Here is a 16,195-nt window from a genome sequence, read left to right as displayed (position 1 = left end):
TTTGAGGTTATGGTTCATCTGTCATTTCCATTTTATGTAACTTTATACCTCTACTCCAATACTAACTATTTTATAGGTATCAATTGTACTTTTTACTACACTACATTTAGCTGCCAGCTTTAGTTACTTGTGAAGTGAAGTGATTAGACATTTTATTTATTCAAACTTCATAATAGTATGTGAAGTAGATGAAATGAACCCTACCTTGAGAAAATCAAAATGCTGCTTACATAAATGCATCAATAATATCAATAATCCAATACTATATTTAGAATATGTAAAACAATAAGAGTGGGTCCATTCTGCATAATGAGTACTTTTACTTTTGATACTTAAATATTTCTTGTACTTTTACTTAAGTAACTTTTTAATGCAGGACTTTTACTTGTAGTGGAATAATTCTGCAGAGTGATATTAGAACTTTTACTTGAGTAAGTGATCTGAATACTTTTTCCACCACTGCTTGTAGCCTACTTTACTTGAATGTTTGCAACTTTATTTTCTAGTTACTTTGCAGATTCAGATTAATAATATAATCAACTAATGCATTATTATGTATTATTACAGATGGGACTACCCAGCAGTACATAAAGTTGTTAAAATTAGCCTTAGCTGGAACATTTGTGATGCCTATTTATGAATGTATCACTAATTATAATCCCAATTATAATATATATTATTCTGAAATGGGCCTTTCTACATAATGAGCAAATGTAAATTTAAATTCAAGTATATTGTGATACTAATACTTATGTACTTAAGTTTTTTAATGCAAGACTTTTACTTGTAACAGAGTATTTTTTTTTACATAGTAGTAGTACTACTTCTGCGCAATATGTCACCACTGTCAGCATGCCTCGATGTGAATCTCAGATGTGTGTTGTGTGTTTTGTTGGATCAACACGCTTTTAATTAAACGGCATGGCGCCATCTACTGGTTCAACAAAAACATACCAGTAAAGTAAAAAAATGTTTTTTAAATGGTGATTTAAAAATAAATAATGGTATCTATTTACCCTCTCGACATTATTTTAACTTAGGGGCTGTATCATTTTTAATTCTTTCATATTCAGAAGGGTACGTTGAGTGGGACTTTACAAATAAACATATTTGATTAATAGACACTGTAATGAATGTGTTTGATTGTGGTAAATGTTAAATAAAATCTGAGGAGATATAAATATCAAAAACCATGTATGTATATGCCGGGAATAGAGGAAGTACTAAGATATTTTATTAAAGTAAAAAAAAAAAAGAAGCAATATAACTGTGTAGAATTGCTCCATTAAAAGTAAAATTCATGCACTCGAAATTTACTTAATTAAAGGTACCAAAGTAATAGAATCAAAAGTAAAATGACAAATTATGCACAATGATCCATTATATCACTTTGGCAGCTTAATGTATATGGACATCAAATTTAATGTTTTAGCTTTAATATTGTCCTAACAAATATAAATATTGCAAGGTCTATATATCTAGCATATAATAATACATTTTTAAAAAGTAACATTTTGTGGTAATGGTCTTAATATCGAAAGTTACTACTAGTCAAACTAAAGGTATCAGATGGGCCTTAAAAACTAGTGGAGTAAAAAGTACAATATTCCCCCCTGATATGTAGTTGTGTATAAGTATATAATAGTATAAAATAAAAATGCTAAATAAAAAATAAAATATTATCTTAATTTGTAGGAATCTAGCACATTTCAGGCAAAGAAGCAGCTCAAAGTGCTTAAAAAACAAGATCAGATGACACTAAACAATGACAATACGTAAACAAAAGGAAAACAAGGTAGTTAAGTAAATGTATTTTACTTTTACTGTGTACAATGGCATATTTCTGCTGTGGCAGGGAGGATCCTGTGTGGGTGCGTGCGTGTGCCCGACGGCATTGACGAGAACACGCACGCTGCTGTCAGTAGGAAATGCTGGCTGCTGGTGTTGGATGTACCCCTGTCGTTGTGCTTGGATAAATTAATCAAAGAGAGTCCTTTTTGTTTCAGAATGAAAACTATTATTCGGAAGGTTGCTTGAATTTGCGAATGGTCGCAGCGAGTCCGCATGTGTAACCGAGGTAACCGAAACATTCAGCTAGCTGGCTAGGCTAACAGAAACAGAACACTATCGGCGCTAATGCTAATAGTTACATTAAGCTAAAATAAGCTAACTTGGCTAGCTGTTAACTTGGCTAGCGAGCTAGCTCGCCCATTGCAGGACGTTTGCTCTTCCAGGTCCTCACCCCGTTTAGTGGTTCCTGCCCAGGTCTCGCTTTTCCGTGCATTCATTTCACGGAGGAGGTTGCGGAACCGGAGCTGTGGCGGGGGGGTCGTACGGTTAGGAACCCCCTGGCTATCCAGGCGGACGGATCACAGTGACAAGCCGGTCGGAGGTGAGTTGAGCAGCCGAGCTGAAGTTACAGTTGACCGGGGTGGACAAGGCCGTGGACGCTGTTTGGCCAGGGCCTGGCAAAGCAGGGAGGGTGTTGACTATTAGCTATTAGTAAACCGTTGCTCCTGTGAGCTGAATCGGGAAGTTGAGTCGCTTCGAGAAAGGCCTCTAGAGAGGATATGACAACAAAGTGGCTAGTGTCATTAGCTGCTAGCATGTAACCGATAGCGGTCTGGCACCAACACTACAGATTTTAACTTGCTTCATCAGCAGAGTACTGGATCACCGTGGTTGTCGGGGGTGCTTTGTTGATAACGATGCCAGCGCAAGTAACATTTATAGAAGAAACAGTTAATGCAGCTATTTCAAGAATAGCTAGTATTTTCTGTCACCCTGACTACAACGCTGATAAAGAATAATTGTGTAAAAGCGCGATACTAGTTTATACAATTTTTGTATCAACTAGTATCGCGCTTTTCTTTTGTTTTTTTGGTGTGATGTTGGCATGCTTTGAAATTTGAAATCATGTTGCTGATTTGGTAAAGTAGTTTTAATGTAATAAATAGGTTTTGTGTCGCAAAAGTGGAATTGTAGATTGAGACATTGATTGCTACAAACATTATTATTTGTAGAAATAATATTCCAGAATAATGCATTTTAAGTTCAAATTTGAGGCAGAAAGTGGATTGAAGTTAGGTGTGTGTTTGCATACTGTCTCCCAAGAATTTCCATGACTTCAAAATATAGTTATCTTCTTTGGCTGCTTCTCCAATCCCATCCTCTGATCCAATTTAAGAAGAGGAACTATCTCTTACACTCTCTTACACTTGGCTAGAAGTCTGATTTTCATGGACACTTTAGTCATCTTAGAAAGAGAAAATTAAAGTGAATATTTATGACACAAGCTGCAGGATTTATTTATTCCCACAGTAATAACTGAATTCATAGCTGTTCTTTGGTGAAATATTTTTTTCTCATTTTATAAAGGAGAGATCAGAGTGGAACCATGGCTGAAATCTCCACCCTGTCACCATCACCCCCTGCATTGGGTGATCCTCATGCAGCTCCATCTATCCCTCCGTCCTCATCAGTGCACCCTGCTGCCAATAGCCCTGTTACAGAATCTGCCAGGGACATGCCCACACCCAGGTCTTCCCTCTACAATGACAAAGCTCTGACTGGAAATACTCCTGCTGCACAGTCAGGGGGTTCACCCTTGACTCCCCAACCACCCTTGAGTCCTCCCAAACTCACTGCTGAGATCCCCCTCACATTATTGGTACATGAGTTTGCTCCACAAAGGGAGCAACCAGCAGGGGAAGATGCAGAGACTGGAGCTCATAACAATAAGCAGGAGACAAGTGACTCAGCAGCTGCAGAGTTGAATACTGAAACAGAAACCCCAACACTGTCAGACGAGCCACCACCTCAGAGCGAAGTGCAACAGGCATCCCCCTCTCCAGATCTCAATCCTGGGCCTAATCTCTATCCAAATGTGCATGTCACCCACAATCCAAATCCTGTCATGGGTGATGGTCAATTTATGGCAGGCCAACCCCAAATCGCTGCAGCTTCCAGTCCCATGCCTGCTTCTCCAGTAGCTTCCAGTCCCATGCCTGCTCCTCCAGCAGCTTCAAGTCCCATGCCTGCTCCTCCAGCAGCTTCAAGTCCCATGCCTGCTCCTCCAGCAACTTCCAGTCCTAAGCCTGCTCCTCCAGCATCTACCAATACTGCAGCATCAGCAACAGCTGAAGGGGAGAAACCTCCGTCACCTCAACAAGCACAAAACCCTCAAAGTCAGCCTCCTCCTCTCTCCCCAAAGCCAGACATTGCCAGTGAAGCAAGGAAAGCAGAACTGCCCAGCACCCCCACCAGAGCTGAACACCCAAGCCCTACTGTTCCACTGATCCACGAGCCGGCCTCTGCCCTCCCATTGCCCAACCCCAACCCCAGGCCGGCCCCTGACACCCTGAGCTACCTAGAATCAGCCAGCCTGATGTCTGGGACGTTGGAGTCTCTAACTGGGCTTGGAGAGGATGGCAGCTCTATTGGCTCAGACTCAGAGATCAATGGCATGGCTATCAGACGCACTGATAAATATGGCTTCCTGGGTGGGACTCAGTACAGTGAAACTGGGTAAGTATTAAAACATTAACTGATGACTCACACTCCTGTCCACTGTGCAGAATGTTGATCAATGTGATTTAATTATGTCTAACAGGTTGGTCTGAGATATTCTGAAATTTGAGATGCATATTTAGTATGGCTGTTCAAGAAGCGGAAAAAAAGACAATCAATTTTTTAAGGTTCCATGCAGACAGTTCACTAGTTGTAATATGATGCATCATTCGATTATGGCCAGAGAATGGGTTTACACAGATAAATGTAAATGTGGGCTGACTATTGTCATTTTAAGCATCTCTTTGCTTTCCCAGAACACCATATTCACTCTGTTATCCATCTGCCCCAAAGAGATCTTCCTCTCATCTCAGTCTCACCCTCTCTTTCCTGTCTTCCTCTCTTTCCGTGCTGCTCTAAACATGTCCGACCATCCTTTATCTCCCCTTGGTCTGACTCAGATAATGCTGAGAGCGTTTTTGTGACTCAATATGTACTGACTGTGTGTCTCTGTGGTCATCTGCTCTCTTCCTCTCTTTTCTGTCAGATATGCTTCTACTTTTCAGACAAGCTAATTGCTCTTCCACTGTTGAATAATTAAAAATATATTGATTTACCATCAATAGTGGCAGGGCATTCTGGTCAATGTAAATGGTACATTTGTATGTGTTCTGTATCTGAGCAATTCAGCGTAATATTGTGCAAATTAATGTAAAAGATAAAGTGAGAAGCCATTTGTGCCATTAAATTAGAGCTATAAATGTTAAACATCACAGTGCAATAATTAAGGACATGAGAAGAAAAAGTACTTCCCAGTTCTTTAAATGATGCAGTCGTTTTATATTACTCACAGTGAAAAGGATGTTCGGGTTGAAGTTGCCAGACAGAGGGAGGTAAAATGGCTTGATATGTTCCACAACTGGGATAAATGGGTAAAACATCGCTTCCAGAAGGTATGCAACCTTTCAGATGTGTTTTAAATGTACTTGGCTTGGTTATGCTTGACATAATGCCTGAGCTTATACCCAGTGTGTCTTTCTGTGCGTTAAAGGTTAAGTTGCGCTGCAGGAAGGGGATTCCATCCTCTCTCAGATCCAAAGCCTGGCAGCTGCTGTCCAACAGCCAGGAGCTCATAGAAGCCAATCATGGAAAATTTGAGGTATCCATATTATGTTACATAATAATAACATATGTTACATAACATAATGCACTTCAATTCATGTACAGTAGGCATGCACTTGCAGGTGTTAACAGTAGCAGATTGTCTACGCATTGGTTGGTTGCTTAGTTGCAGAAAATACTACGGAGGAAGAACAGCAATAGGGGAAAGTAAGAATAGAGATTTCTTTGTTTGAACCAATGATAAGGTGGAACTGTGACAGAGTAACACACAAGACAGCCAAAAGGATGGAAAAACATTGTTTGATCTTTCTCTATTGGAAGATCAAAATACAATCCTGGAGTTTTTAAACTAAAATGGGGTCATCTGCGTTTTCAAAAGGGTCTGCTTTAGGGCTTCCATAATGACAGAGACTAGTTTGGACACCAGGTATAAACAAATTAAAAGTTGTTTGTTTTGTTTTTTTATGAAAAAATATTTGGTCTGGATGTAGCCTGAGTCCTCTTTTTCATGGAGTGTAAATGATCGACAGTTCTTCAAATCTGTTCTCTAAACCAGTGGTTCGCAACCTTTTTGAGTCGCGACCCCCAATTTAACATGCATATTGTCCGCAACCCCCCACCCCCCTCTCTCGTCTCTTCAATTTTTCTGGTTTCAAGCTTTCATTTGCCAGCACTTTAGAGCAAATGACACACTGTGGATATTCTGTGTTGTTTTTTGTCATGCACGAAAAGCCATACTTCAAGAAGTCGGGCTGATATTTACGGAGCCTAGCCGGTGTCGGCCCCACTGCCCTCCATTTCTCGGGTGGTGGTCTCGTTAGGCTTTCTGGTGGTAGACCTTGGGACCCCTGCTGCTGCTGACCCAAGTCTGGAACTTTTCTTTGCGGCCATTTCTCCATTTTTCCAGCATCAGTTATAGCTAGCTGCTAGCAAACTGCAGCTGCAGTAAAGCAACAACGCGCCAGTTTTTTTCTTTTTGTTTGTTTATATTTTCCGCTGTGCTCACTGAACAGAATCTCATGCACACAGTTCAGATCATAGTTGACTCGACGAGTCGAGTCGAGTTGAGTCGAGTCGGCGAATTCTGGACTAATAATGAAGCAGACAACAACTAAAACATCTCCCTGTCTGAAATTATGTAATTTAATATTAATTATTATTTATATATTTTCCAAAATGATTTGGCAACCCCCAGAAATCATCTGGCGACCCCAATTGGGGTCAGGACCCCAAGGTTGAGAATGGCTGCTCTAAACTGTTAATATTATCTCTCTTTCTTTGTGTAAATTTGGTTGTATTTATCTTTAGAATAACTATGTACTGTGAAGAAGCTCCAGTATTTCGTTTGAGTAACTGGCTGAAAGTGGGGAGCATTGTGAATGGGACGTTGTGGCTGAGTGAGGCAATTTCTGCTCCAGGGGTGCTAAATGGGCGCAGGCGCAAACCTTGCGATCTGTAAGCCTCTTATCAGGGCCGGTAATCCTCCCTGCCTGCCCTGCCTCCGTGTCCACGTTGGAGGGGGGTCTGGCCTCAGCTGGGCCTGGGTCCCAGCAGTCTGCTAAGTCTTGTTTGTGTTGTCTGAGGAAGACTCCCAAATGTGGTTTCATACAGAGCTTTGCAGTGTAATCCACTTTGATGGCTAATTTGGAAGCCGACATCACGAGTTAATGAGACTTTTTTTTCTAAAACTTTTATCTAATGTTTTTAAACTACAGGAGCTTGAGAGAGAGCCAGGGGAAGCTAAATGGTTGGACATTATAGAGAAGGATCTCCACAGACAGTTCCCCTTCCATGAGATGTTTGCTGCTCGTGGTGGCCACGGGTAAAGAACACACGCACGCACACACACACACACACACACACACACACACACACACACACACACGATTGACAAATAAATCCTGCACATTGTCTGCATACCTCAAACTGTGGAGTAATTGATTACAAGATACAACCAGAAATTAGAAGTATAAAAAATAGTATGACCATTAAAAAGCAACAATATCCTACAGAAAATAATACAAAGAGGATATTCCAAATGAAGAAATGCATAAGAAATATTAATTCATAATACATATAAAAAGATAATATATTTTATTTTAAAGTGATTTAAGATGTTTTGCATTTGTCTGCAGTTTTCCCCATTAGTTTGATTTGCATTCTTCCCTTCATGAGTCAACAGGAGGTGCATGAACTGGTCAAGTGTTTTGTTGGATCTGTCCACTGGGTAATTTTGTTGTTTGTTCCTGCAGGCAACAGGATCTGTACCGTATCCTGAAGGCCTACACTATCTACCGGCCTGACGAAGGCTACTGCCAGGCCCAGGCTCCAGTGGCTGCAGTGCTGCTCATGCATATGCCTGCTGAGGTGAGGGGCTAAGCTGTTTGGGTACAGGTACTCATTCAGTGGTGAAATGAAATGGCTTCATCTGTGCCAGTTCTGTTATGATTACTGAACAGTTTGATTACTTAAAAAAAAGCTTGATGATGTTACATTGTGTTTGCATCCCTGAACTTCACAAGATGCAGTTTGTTTTTGAGTTGTGATAAGAAATCTTGGTATGTTTTTGTTTAATCAGGTTTTCCCTCTTCACTAGACACATTAATAAAGAGAGCTTATAAGAAAAAGAGAGTGGGTGTGTGAGAAAGTGAAACAAAGTGCTAAATTATAAATAGTAGCAGACGCAGACTGAGGACACTGCTGAAACTTCAAAAACAATCGACAAGGTCCTGCAAATATCAAGCGTGTGTGATTCAGACAGAACTCAGGTTACAGTTGCTTTGTTCGGCCGACCTTTTGTCAGCAAGTTGACCACACGGACCTGCCTAATCCGTATTCTTTCAGTTTGAAACCTCAACCTTCATTTAATCCCATAAATAACTTGGGGTTTTGTTCTGATGTAGTGATGTTCAAGTAGCAGTTTGTGTGATTTTCTAATGACACTGGGACGGTTGCTGTGGTTAATGCCAGATAGCAGCAAACAAAGTGTCTTTATCTATTTAAAGTGTTCACAGTTTCAATTGCAGACACCCTTTTTTTTACCAGAAGGTTGGGGAGATGCATTTTTTTCACTATATATCTCCACATCAGACCACATCTGCCTTGCCATCATTTACACAAAACAAATACAGGAAGAAGGAAGTGTGAAAAGATTTAATCAACCAATAATGTACAAATTGTTCTATTTTTATAAAAGCCCGAAAAATAAACAGGAAACAAAAGAGGAAATTGGTTCAAATATATTTAAACCCACAACTTCTTGATAGCATTTAACCTCATTTTCAGTTGATTGCCAACCTTACCTTTTATATTTATGTTCTGGTCACAGCAAGCTTTTTGGTGCCTCGTCCAGATATGTGAGAAGTACCTTCCCGGCTATTACAGTGCTGGACTGGTGAGTGAATGAACTTTGATCTTTGTCAGATCTTTGTGTCAGTGTCTCCGCTTTATTACTGACTCGTCATGTCGTCATTTCAGGAAGCGATCCAGCTGGATGGCGAGATCTTCTTCTCCCTTTTACAGCGTACTTGTCCAATGGCGTACCGTCACCTTAAGAAGTTCAAGATTGACCCGATTCTCTACATGACTGAGTGGTTCATGTGCATCTTCTCTCGCACCTTACCATGGGCCAGTGTACTGCGTGTATGGGACATGTTCTTCTGTGAAGGTACCATTCATTGACACAGGGTTCAGCCAGCTCTCAGTGCTCTTGTCTGTTTTTAATTGAGCAGTTTCACTTTATTTTTCTCTAGTTGGTAGGCGGGATCATTCACGGGTTGGGTTCATATTGCTATTGTCATTATAAAAGGAACATATCAAACACTTCTGTATTACAGTATATGAACACTGAACAAACACCTTCCCAAAGGCAACAGTTCACAATAGGCTATAACACTGAAAAAAATGTCTCAAGTTATGTAATTGAAAATACCAAAATACTTTGAATAATAAGGATTAGTGGTAATGAAGACACAACATTCTCTCCTTAAACATAACTCTTTCCATAGCTAACCAGGAACCTGCAGGCGGATCTTCCAGCTCCAGCGTTTCATTTGCTCTCGCCATATTGTGAAACTTGCATACCAATTCACTGCTTGTGCTAACATCAACACATTGCAAACGGTTTAAAGTTTCCTCCCCACTAGCGCCTGCATACTTAAGTTCTATACTATGTACATTAATCTACATACAGTGTATTCTAATAAGAAACCATAGCCTTTCACGCATTTGTTTATTTGCTTGTGTAGAAAACTGTTTCTGCAGTTTTAAGTATTTGTCAAACACAATTTTATTTTTGACAAAAACCTAACATGTGTCTCTGCTTGTAGGGGTGAAGATAGTGTTTCGTGTGGGCCTCGTGCTACTGAAACAAATGCTTGGTTCTGTGGATAAACTTCGGGAACTACAGGGCATGTATGAAACCATGGAGCGACTAAGGAATATCTCACCTGACACTATCAGAGAGGATATATTGGTGCAGGAGGTGGGTCTCTTTCTCTTGGCTTCTGCAGACTTAAAGAAATCTTGCTTCTGTTTTTACTCAGCGACACGAGTTATGAGTCACTTTGTCCTGTAGTGTCCTGTCTAGTAATAATCACTTCCTCTGTCTGTCTCGTCCCTGTCTGATGTGCCATCCAGATTATCACTCTCCCTGTGACGGAGGCGCTCATAGAGAGGGAGTGCAATATCCAGGTGAGGAAGTGGAGGGAGTCCAGAGGGGAGCTGACACACCAGCCGGGCCGCCGCCTCCACGGTACGAGGGCCATCTTTGAGTACAAACGCCGCGCTGCTGCCATCAGCTCTGGCGGAAGCTTCTCTTTCCTGGGAAGCTCAATCCCCCCGCCAGGACCCCTCAGGGCTTCTTCCAGCCTCCTCTCGCTCCCTGGCTTCCGCAGGTCCAAGGCTCCATTTCATTCCCAAAAGAAGGGCTCGTTCTCAGGGCCGTCAGGAATGGAGGGCTTCACCCCTCAGTCCCGACCTGCAGTAACATCAAAGCCAGAACAAGGCCCCAGCATTAAACCACCTATTCCTCCAGGTGCAGGTCAGAGGGCACCGGCACCGCACATTCGGAGCCCCTTAGTCGGGGGTGCATCACGTGAGCCTGCTCCAGCCTCAGAAGCCACCCCAGCACAGGACCAGCCTGCTGCTTCAGCCCCAACACAAAGCACACCACCCAACACTCTAGCCCCCTCGCCCAAGATTGTCTCTGAGCAAATTGTTTCTTCTATCCCCTCTCCTACTGCAAACAACGCCCCTCTCCCGCCAGTTCAAGATTCAAAAAAAGATGCGGCGCCAGTGGCTGATGCCCCAACTGGAGAGGAGGAGGTGAAGAAGAAGAAGAAGAGCAAAGAAGACAAGAAGAAGGAAAAGGAAGATGACAAGAGAAAAATGAAGGAAAAGAAAGACAAGGACAGGGCTGACAAAGAGAGGCTGAAGAAGGAGAAGGAGAGGCTAGAAAAGGAGAAGAAGAAAGGGGGGAAGAAAAAGGACAAAGGCGGAGGAGAAGCTGAGGACAAAAATGGAGCTGCAGCAGCAAAAGATTCGGCCTAGTTTTCCACCTCGTCATTCTAGGATAATGAAAAGGGACGCTGCACAGAAAAAGAGGTCAGGGGAAGAAAAGACCCTCCCAGAAAGGGGAGAGTGATTAATAAAAAAATGGGATGGCTTCCTGTACAACACATCATTTCAAAGACTTAATGTAGTCCCAGGACTATGGTGGAGAAAACTGGATCATGGTTTTAATAGCACCTCGGGGGGCTTTTCGCCCCTCGCTCAATGCTTTCTTTTTCACTGAGTTTTAGAAAGATGGGACAAATTTCCTTTTTCAACTGGAGCATGGACTGTGAGTTACAGATTACAGTCATTATCTCTCTTAGGCTTTTTTTATTATTATTTTTTTGTCATTTTTATTATTTTAATCAGATTGATAGCAGTGGTTAGAAAAACATTGATTCAAGGGATTGTCAAACTGAAGGCTTGCAGAAATAGTTACAGTGCCATAGAGTATGTAAATAAAAAGTCTATGTAGAGTACATAGAATCCTGTTAGCACTCCACTTGCCCCATCATTTCTCATCTGTGGACAGGTTATTTGGATGCCTGTGACAAAAAGAAAATCCTGCGAAGTCATCTCAAACACGGGCACTGAAGGCAAAAATGCTAGTAATGTTGTTGAGGATGTATTTATTGTCATGTTAAATGTTGTGAGTGAGTGTGTGCCTTAGTAGTGTAGTGAAATGTGTTACTGTTCTATGTGTGGCCTACCTGTTTTCAGTCTCCCTCTGGCTGCTTTTTTCTCTCAAGTCAAACTGTAGAATCCTGAGTGATTCTCCCCAAATTCTTGTCAGTGGACTAAATTTGAAGAGAGGGGAATGGAGGGATGTACACAGACAAAAAGAGGGAGAAAATTAAGAATGCAACAAGACACCATGAAGTGGTGGATGTTTATTAATGATTCATTTGTGTGTGTTTTTTTTGTCTCTGACAAAAAGACACATGGGGAGCATTTTATTGTTTTTATTTCAGTTAAGTCAATTATTATTTCTAGGGCTGTACCGAATAGTTCAAAGCTTTGAAGCTTCATTCTTAACTTTTTGTTTTTGTTTTTCCGCACGTCTATTCATTCTGTTTAAACTTGGAATTTCTGCACAGTTGCAGATAAAGATTAGGCTACACTTACATTATAGGTGGCTGTGTAGGATTGTTTTCTGACTGATGTGATTCAAACATTTACAATAACTAAATCCAAAAGTCAAAATTTATTGACTTAAGATAGATTTACTCATTTTCAAAATACATTACATTTTTTTAACTCACGGAATATACTACTTCATTACATATATGTTGGCATTTAGCCTTTAAAAAAACATTTTCACTACGCTCAGTTGTTGCTCTCCTGCCTAAAGGGAGGCACACACCTATATTAACAGGAAACGGACAAGGTATATTAATTCAAGAAAGTTTATTTAATAAAGAGGATTTTGTTTAAGAATATTTTATTTTTTTAGGTGATGGTATCAAAATATGACGACAGACCTCAATAGAAGAATTGAATGTTTAAAAAAAAAAAAAAAAAAAGGCACACATTCGGTACAGCCCTAAAAATGTTTTGTCTGAGGTCAATTTCTGCAAAAAGCAGGCACAACATTATTGATAAACTGGTTGCGTGAAAACATGCAATACACAGCAGTGACCGCAAACATCCTGCAAACCAATTGTCCATCCATAAAATTAGTATTATGCATTTGACGAACAAATATGTATTTTATTTAGCCAAATTTCAGCATGGGTAAGAACTTAACCCATAAGAATGTGATTTCAAGAATCTTAAGCAAATGAAGGATGATTTTTGCACTTGTGATTTTGTCACAAAGTACCACTGAAGTCGACCACTCCGTTAGTGTAGTAACGTAGAAAACGAGTCTCAACAGGACGGTTTTATAGTTTAAAATCTGCCTTGAGGACCTATAGGAAGCCACTTGACTGGAGGTGCCAGGTGTGCCAATGTAGCATTAACCTCTGATCTTTAAACCTTTGGGCTCTGATGTATTTATGTACAAAGTGGTTAATTTAATCAAATATAGTATATTATGAATTATTATTATTATTATTATTTTGGATCTGACTATTTTTCTATGTGAGTAAGAGACACCTGGTTGACTGGAACGATGGCTGACTACACACTGTGTAGTTGCAGAGGGATCATTTAAGTGTTTTTAATTCCTTTTCTTTGCACGCTAAGTCCTCTGCTTTTTACACAGCGAACTCGATGCATGTCGTTGCTTTTATTTAAGTTTACCGTCACTGTTGGTTTGGTCAACTATAGCTTCACGAGTCTCCAGTTTACTGAAGTGCAGTATTAAATAGACTTGAGTGGAAAAATGGGCCTCCGACAGAACAAACAGAGTGATTCAGACAGAATTTTTGGGAGCTGAAGGTCTTAATCGTACTGTATAATATACTAAGGTGATTTATGAGCTTTGAATACTTCTTTAATTCGAGATCTTAAGTATGTCTGTCTCACCAAATTGTGTTGTAACATTCATAATGACTTTATGGACTAACTCCCTAACCTATTTACACTCAGTGTTCTGTACTGTAACATATTTATGCATACATTAAACTGCACTGAACCCCATCAGTATAAGATGAATAGTGCCAGGTAGTTAGTGTTAAACCATTTGATGGCAAAAAACATTGATGCTCTTTAACTGTACTGTTTTTGTAGTTAAGGATTAGAGGGACTTTCGTGTAATTGTAGCCAACATGTCCTGCATATTCATTGTTTTTCACTTATTTCAGGTCTTCACATGGCTGTCATTTACATATATAAATCGCACGCTCCCTCCCTCCTCGATTTTGACGCTGGTGCATTCATAGGCACAGATTAATATAGTTTAGTGAGGATAACCTGAACACATCTATGCAAACCATCCTCCATCATGACTGTTGATGGTGAGTGGTGACAGCAGCACTGATTTCACCTCTGATCATGATGATCAGGTTAGTGCCACGGGAAAAATGAATTTTGTGCTTCAGTGGGTCTTTTTCTGAGCACACTTTCATGCACGTGGACTACAATATTTTATGAGCAATACGTCATCGCAGCTCATGTTTTGATGATAATGTCATCTCTCTTATTTCAGAGGTTCCGAGAGGTTGTGACGATCAAATTAATAATCTCGCAAGCTTGTGGAATCAGCATTGAACGCTGCAATATTTAGGAAGAATCAAGAAATCCAATTCTGTCAGGTCCTTTTGTGCATTTCTGCATTGATCCTGAAATCAGCGCTCTTGATTACAGTGGATTGGGAATCACTACCCACTAATGCAAACATTTAAAGCAGTTTTTCTCCCCATGCCGTTACGTCTTTTGTGTTTTTTAAGTTTACATTGTCACTCTCTCTCTGGCAAAAGTGAAATAAAATCATAGCTAATTGAAATCATTCCTTCAGATCTACAAATGGTGTATTTAATTGATGATGATAATGACATTTGTGATGAGTAATAAACCATAATATATTAAATCAGCAGGGTGTTTTTGTCTTTCTTGGTGTTTGAAATGTGGAGGGTGTTCTGTTTTGTGATAAATTCATAATATACCCTTTCCACAGCAGACATTCTCTTGTCAAAGCAGAAAAGTCTCAGGTGTGTTCAAGGGCCCTGTGCTCTGGCATTGTGCATGTTCAAAAGCTGAGTGGAACATTTAATACAATTAAGTCCTGTACTGTATTTCCCTTTTATTTAACTTTATACTTCTACTCCACTACATTTTGAGGTAAATATTGTAATCTTTACTCCACTACAGTTAGCTGACAGCTTTAGTCACTTTTCAGGTCAAGATTTAACAATAAAAAACATGACACGTTTAGTGTTTAGACTTTTTTTTTTTTTTTAATTAAACAATCAAAGCTAAGGGATTAATTTAATTGCAGCGTTGCCTTTTAGGTTTTCTCCTTACCTTAAAATGTAGGCTTTTACGACCGTTTCTGTCATAATGCCGCACATTCCAGATACCATGGTTACACTTCACTTACGTATTCTTCTAACTAACGGTTCTTGACGCAGTATATTTTAGTGTTTTAACTGGCTTCTCTAAAATGTACAAGGGAATTCTAAAAAAAATAAAAAGTGCCAAATTAGACAGAAAATGGGTGTTTTTCTCCCTGAAGAAAATATGGAACGTAACTTTAAATTGAATCCATCCCGAACAAACACGCAGAAGATGTGGCAAGAAGCACGGAAGCAACGGTTAACGGACAAAATCACAGCAAAGAAATCTTAATGTGAAAGAAACTGTAGCTAGATGAAGTAATGAAGTTGAAGATGTTTTCATAATATTACCGTGACAGCAAGAGAGGAGAAACATCAACCGGATTCGGGAAAAAACGGGTGAGTTAAAAAAAACAACAACCTTATGCTTATGCTAACGCTTGTCTAACTAATGTTGACAATAAATATAACAGCTGTTAACACGCTGGCATTGTAGGAGGCCACATGTAAAAAGCCTCTTTTGTACTGGCAAAAGATTAGAAGATAGAGAGTATAGATTTGACTCTTACAAGTGTCGCAAAATCATATTGTCAGGTGGGTGCGAAAACGTGTCTTGCTATCTCGTCCTTCAATCACCATAATTTGTAGCATTTTTTAATATTCCACTATGTATTGAACTTTTAGGGGACTGGTATAAGTCCCAAAATTACAACAAAGAGACTCACATTGTCTATGAAAAGCTGCAAAACAACTGTCTGTGAATGTCTTCCTCTTGCCTTATAGGGTGGAAGTGTCTCATAATCAATTAACTCATTAACAAGGTTTCTAATGTAAGACTACAGCAGCACTCACATCCTGTTGGATCTGGTTTTGCCGATATTGGTTATCTTTGCCCATGTGTGCACAGCATCAGAGCTGGTCGGATATAAATTGAACCATATTGTGCAGGGATTACCTGTGATCAATTCTGTGCAGACATAGCTCATCTTGATTGAATGGAAGGTCACAATACTATGAATTGTGGGTAATTGCCTCAGACAAAGTGCAAAAACCTGCAAAAATGCAGGTTTATG

At 40.0% G+C, this 16,195-nt stretch overlaps 1 protein-coding gene and 1 long non-coding RNA gene across 2 annotated transcripts; one reads left to right on the top strand and one right to left on the bottom strand.

Annotated features, from left to right (window-relative positions):
* Nucleotides 1-1,914: 1,914 nt before the first annotated feature.
* Nucleotides 1,915-14,659, top strand: LOC131982674 (TBC1 domain family member 10B-like). Its single transcript, XM_059347222.1, has 10 exons — nucleotides 1,915-2,392; nucleotides 3,379-4,527; nucleotides 5,363-5,462; nucleotides 5,561-5,668; nucleotides 7,347-7,453; nucleotides 7,884-7,998; nucleotides 8,960-9,025; nucleotides 9,109-9,298; nucleotides 9,960-10,114; nucleotides 10,270-14,659. The coding sequence occupies exons 2-10, from the start codon at nucleotides 3,398-3,400 to the stop codon at nucleotides 11,179-11,181; spliced, it is 2,883 nt and encodes a 960-aa protein (XP_059203205.1). The 5' UTR covers nucleotides 1,915-2,392; nucleotides 3,379-3,397; the 3' UTR covers nucleotides 11,182-14,659.
* Nucleotides 10,490-15,593, bottom strand: LOC131982677 (uncharacterized). Its single transcript, XR_009395415.1, has 3 exons — nucleotides 15,474-15,593; nucleotides 11,895-11,981; nucleotides 10,490-10,609 (listed from the first exon to the last, which is right to left on the bottom strand). It is a non-coding gene; the product is annotated as an uncharacterized LOC131982677 (long non-coding RNA).
* Between the last annotated feature and the right edge of the window lie 602 nt (nucleotides 15,594-16,195).

This window comes from Centropristis striata, chromosome 13 (assembly GCF_030273125.1).
Source record: "Centropristis striata isolate RG_2023a ecotype Rhode Island chromosome 13, C.striata_1.0, whole genome shotgun sequence".
Taxonomy (NCBI): Eukaryota; Metazoa; Chordata; class Actinopteri; order Perciformes; family Serranidae; genus Centropristis; species Centropristis striata.
Note: the sequence above shows the minus strand (reverse complement) of the source record. Positions and strands in the feature narration are given on the sequence as shown.

Bases quoted from the DNA above. Each gene is read 5' to 3' on its own strand.
- LOC131982674 (XM_059347222.1), top strand. From the start codon at position 3,398: ATGGCTGAAATCTCCACCCTGTCACCATCACCCCCTGCATTGGGTGAT. The intron at 7,999-8,959 runs GTGAGGGGCTAA...TTCTGGTCACAG, and splicing joins TCATGCATATGCCTGCTGAG to CAAGCTTTTTGGTGCCTCGT. The intron at 9,026-9,108 runs GTGAGTGAATGA...TCGTCATTTCAG, and splicing joins GCTATTACAGTGCTGGACTG to GAAGCGATCCAGCTGGATGG.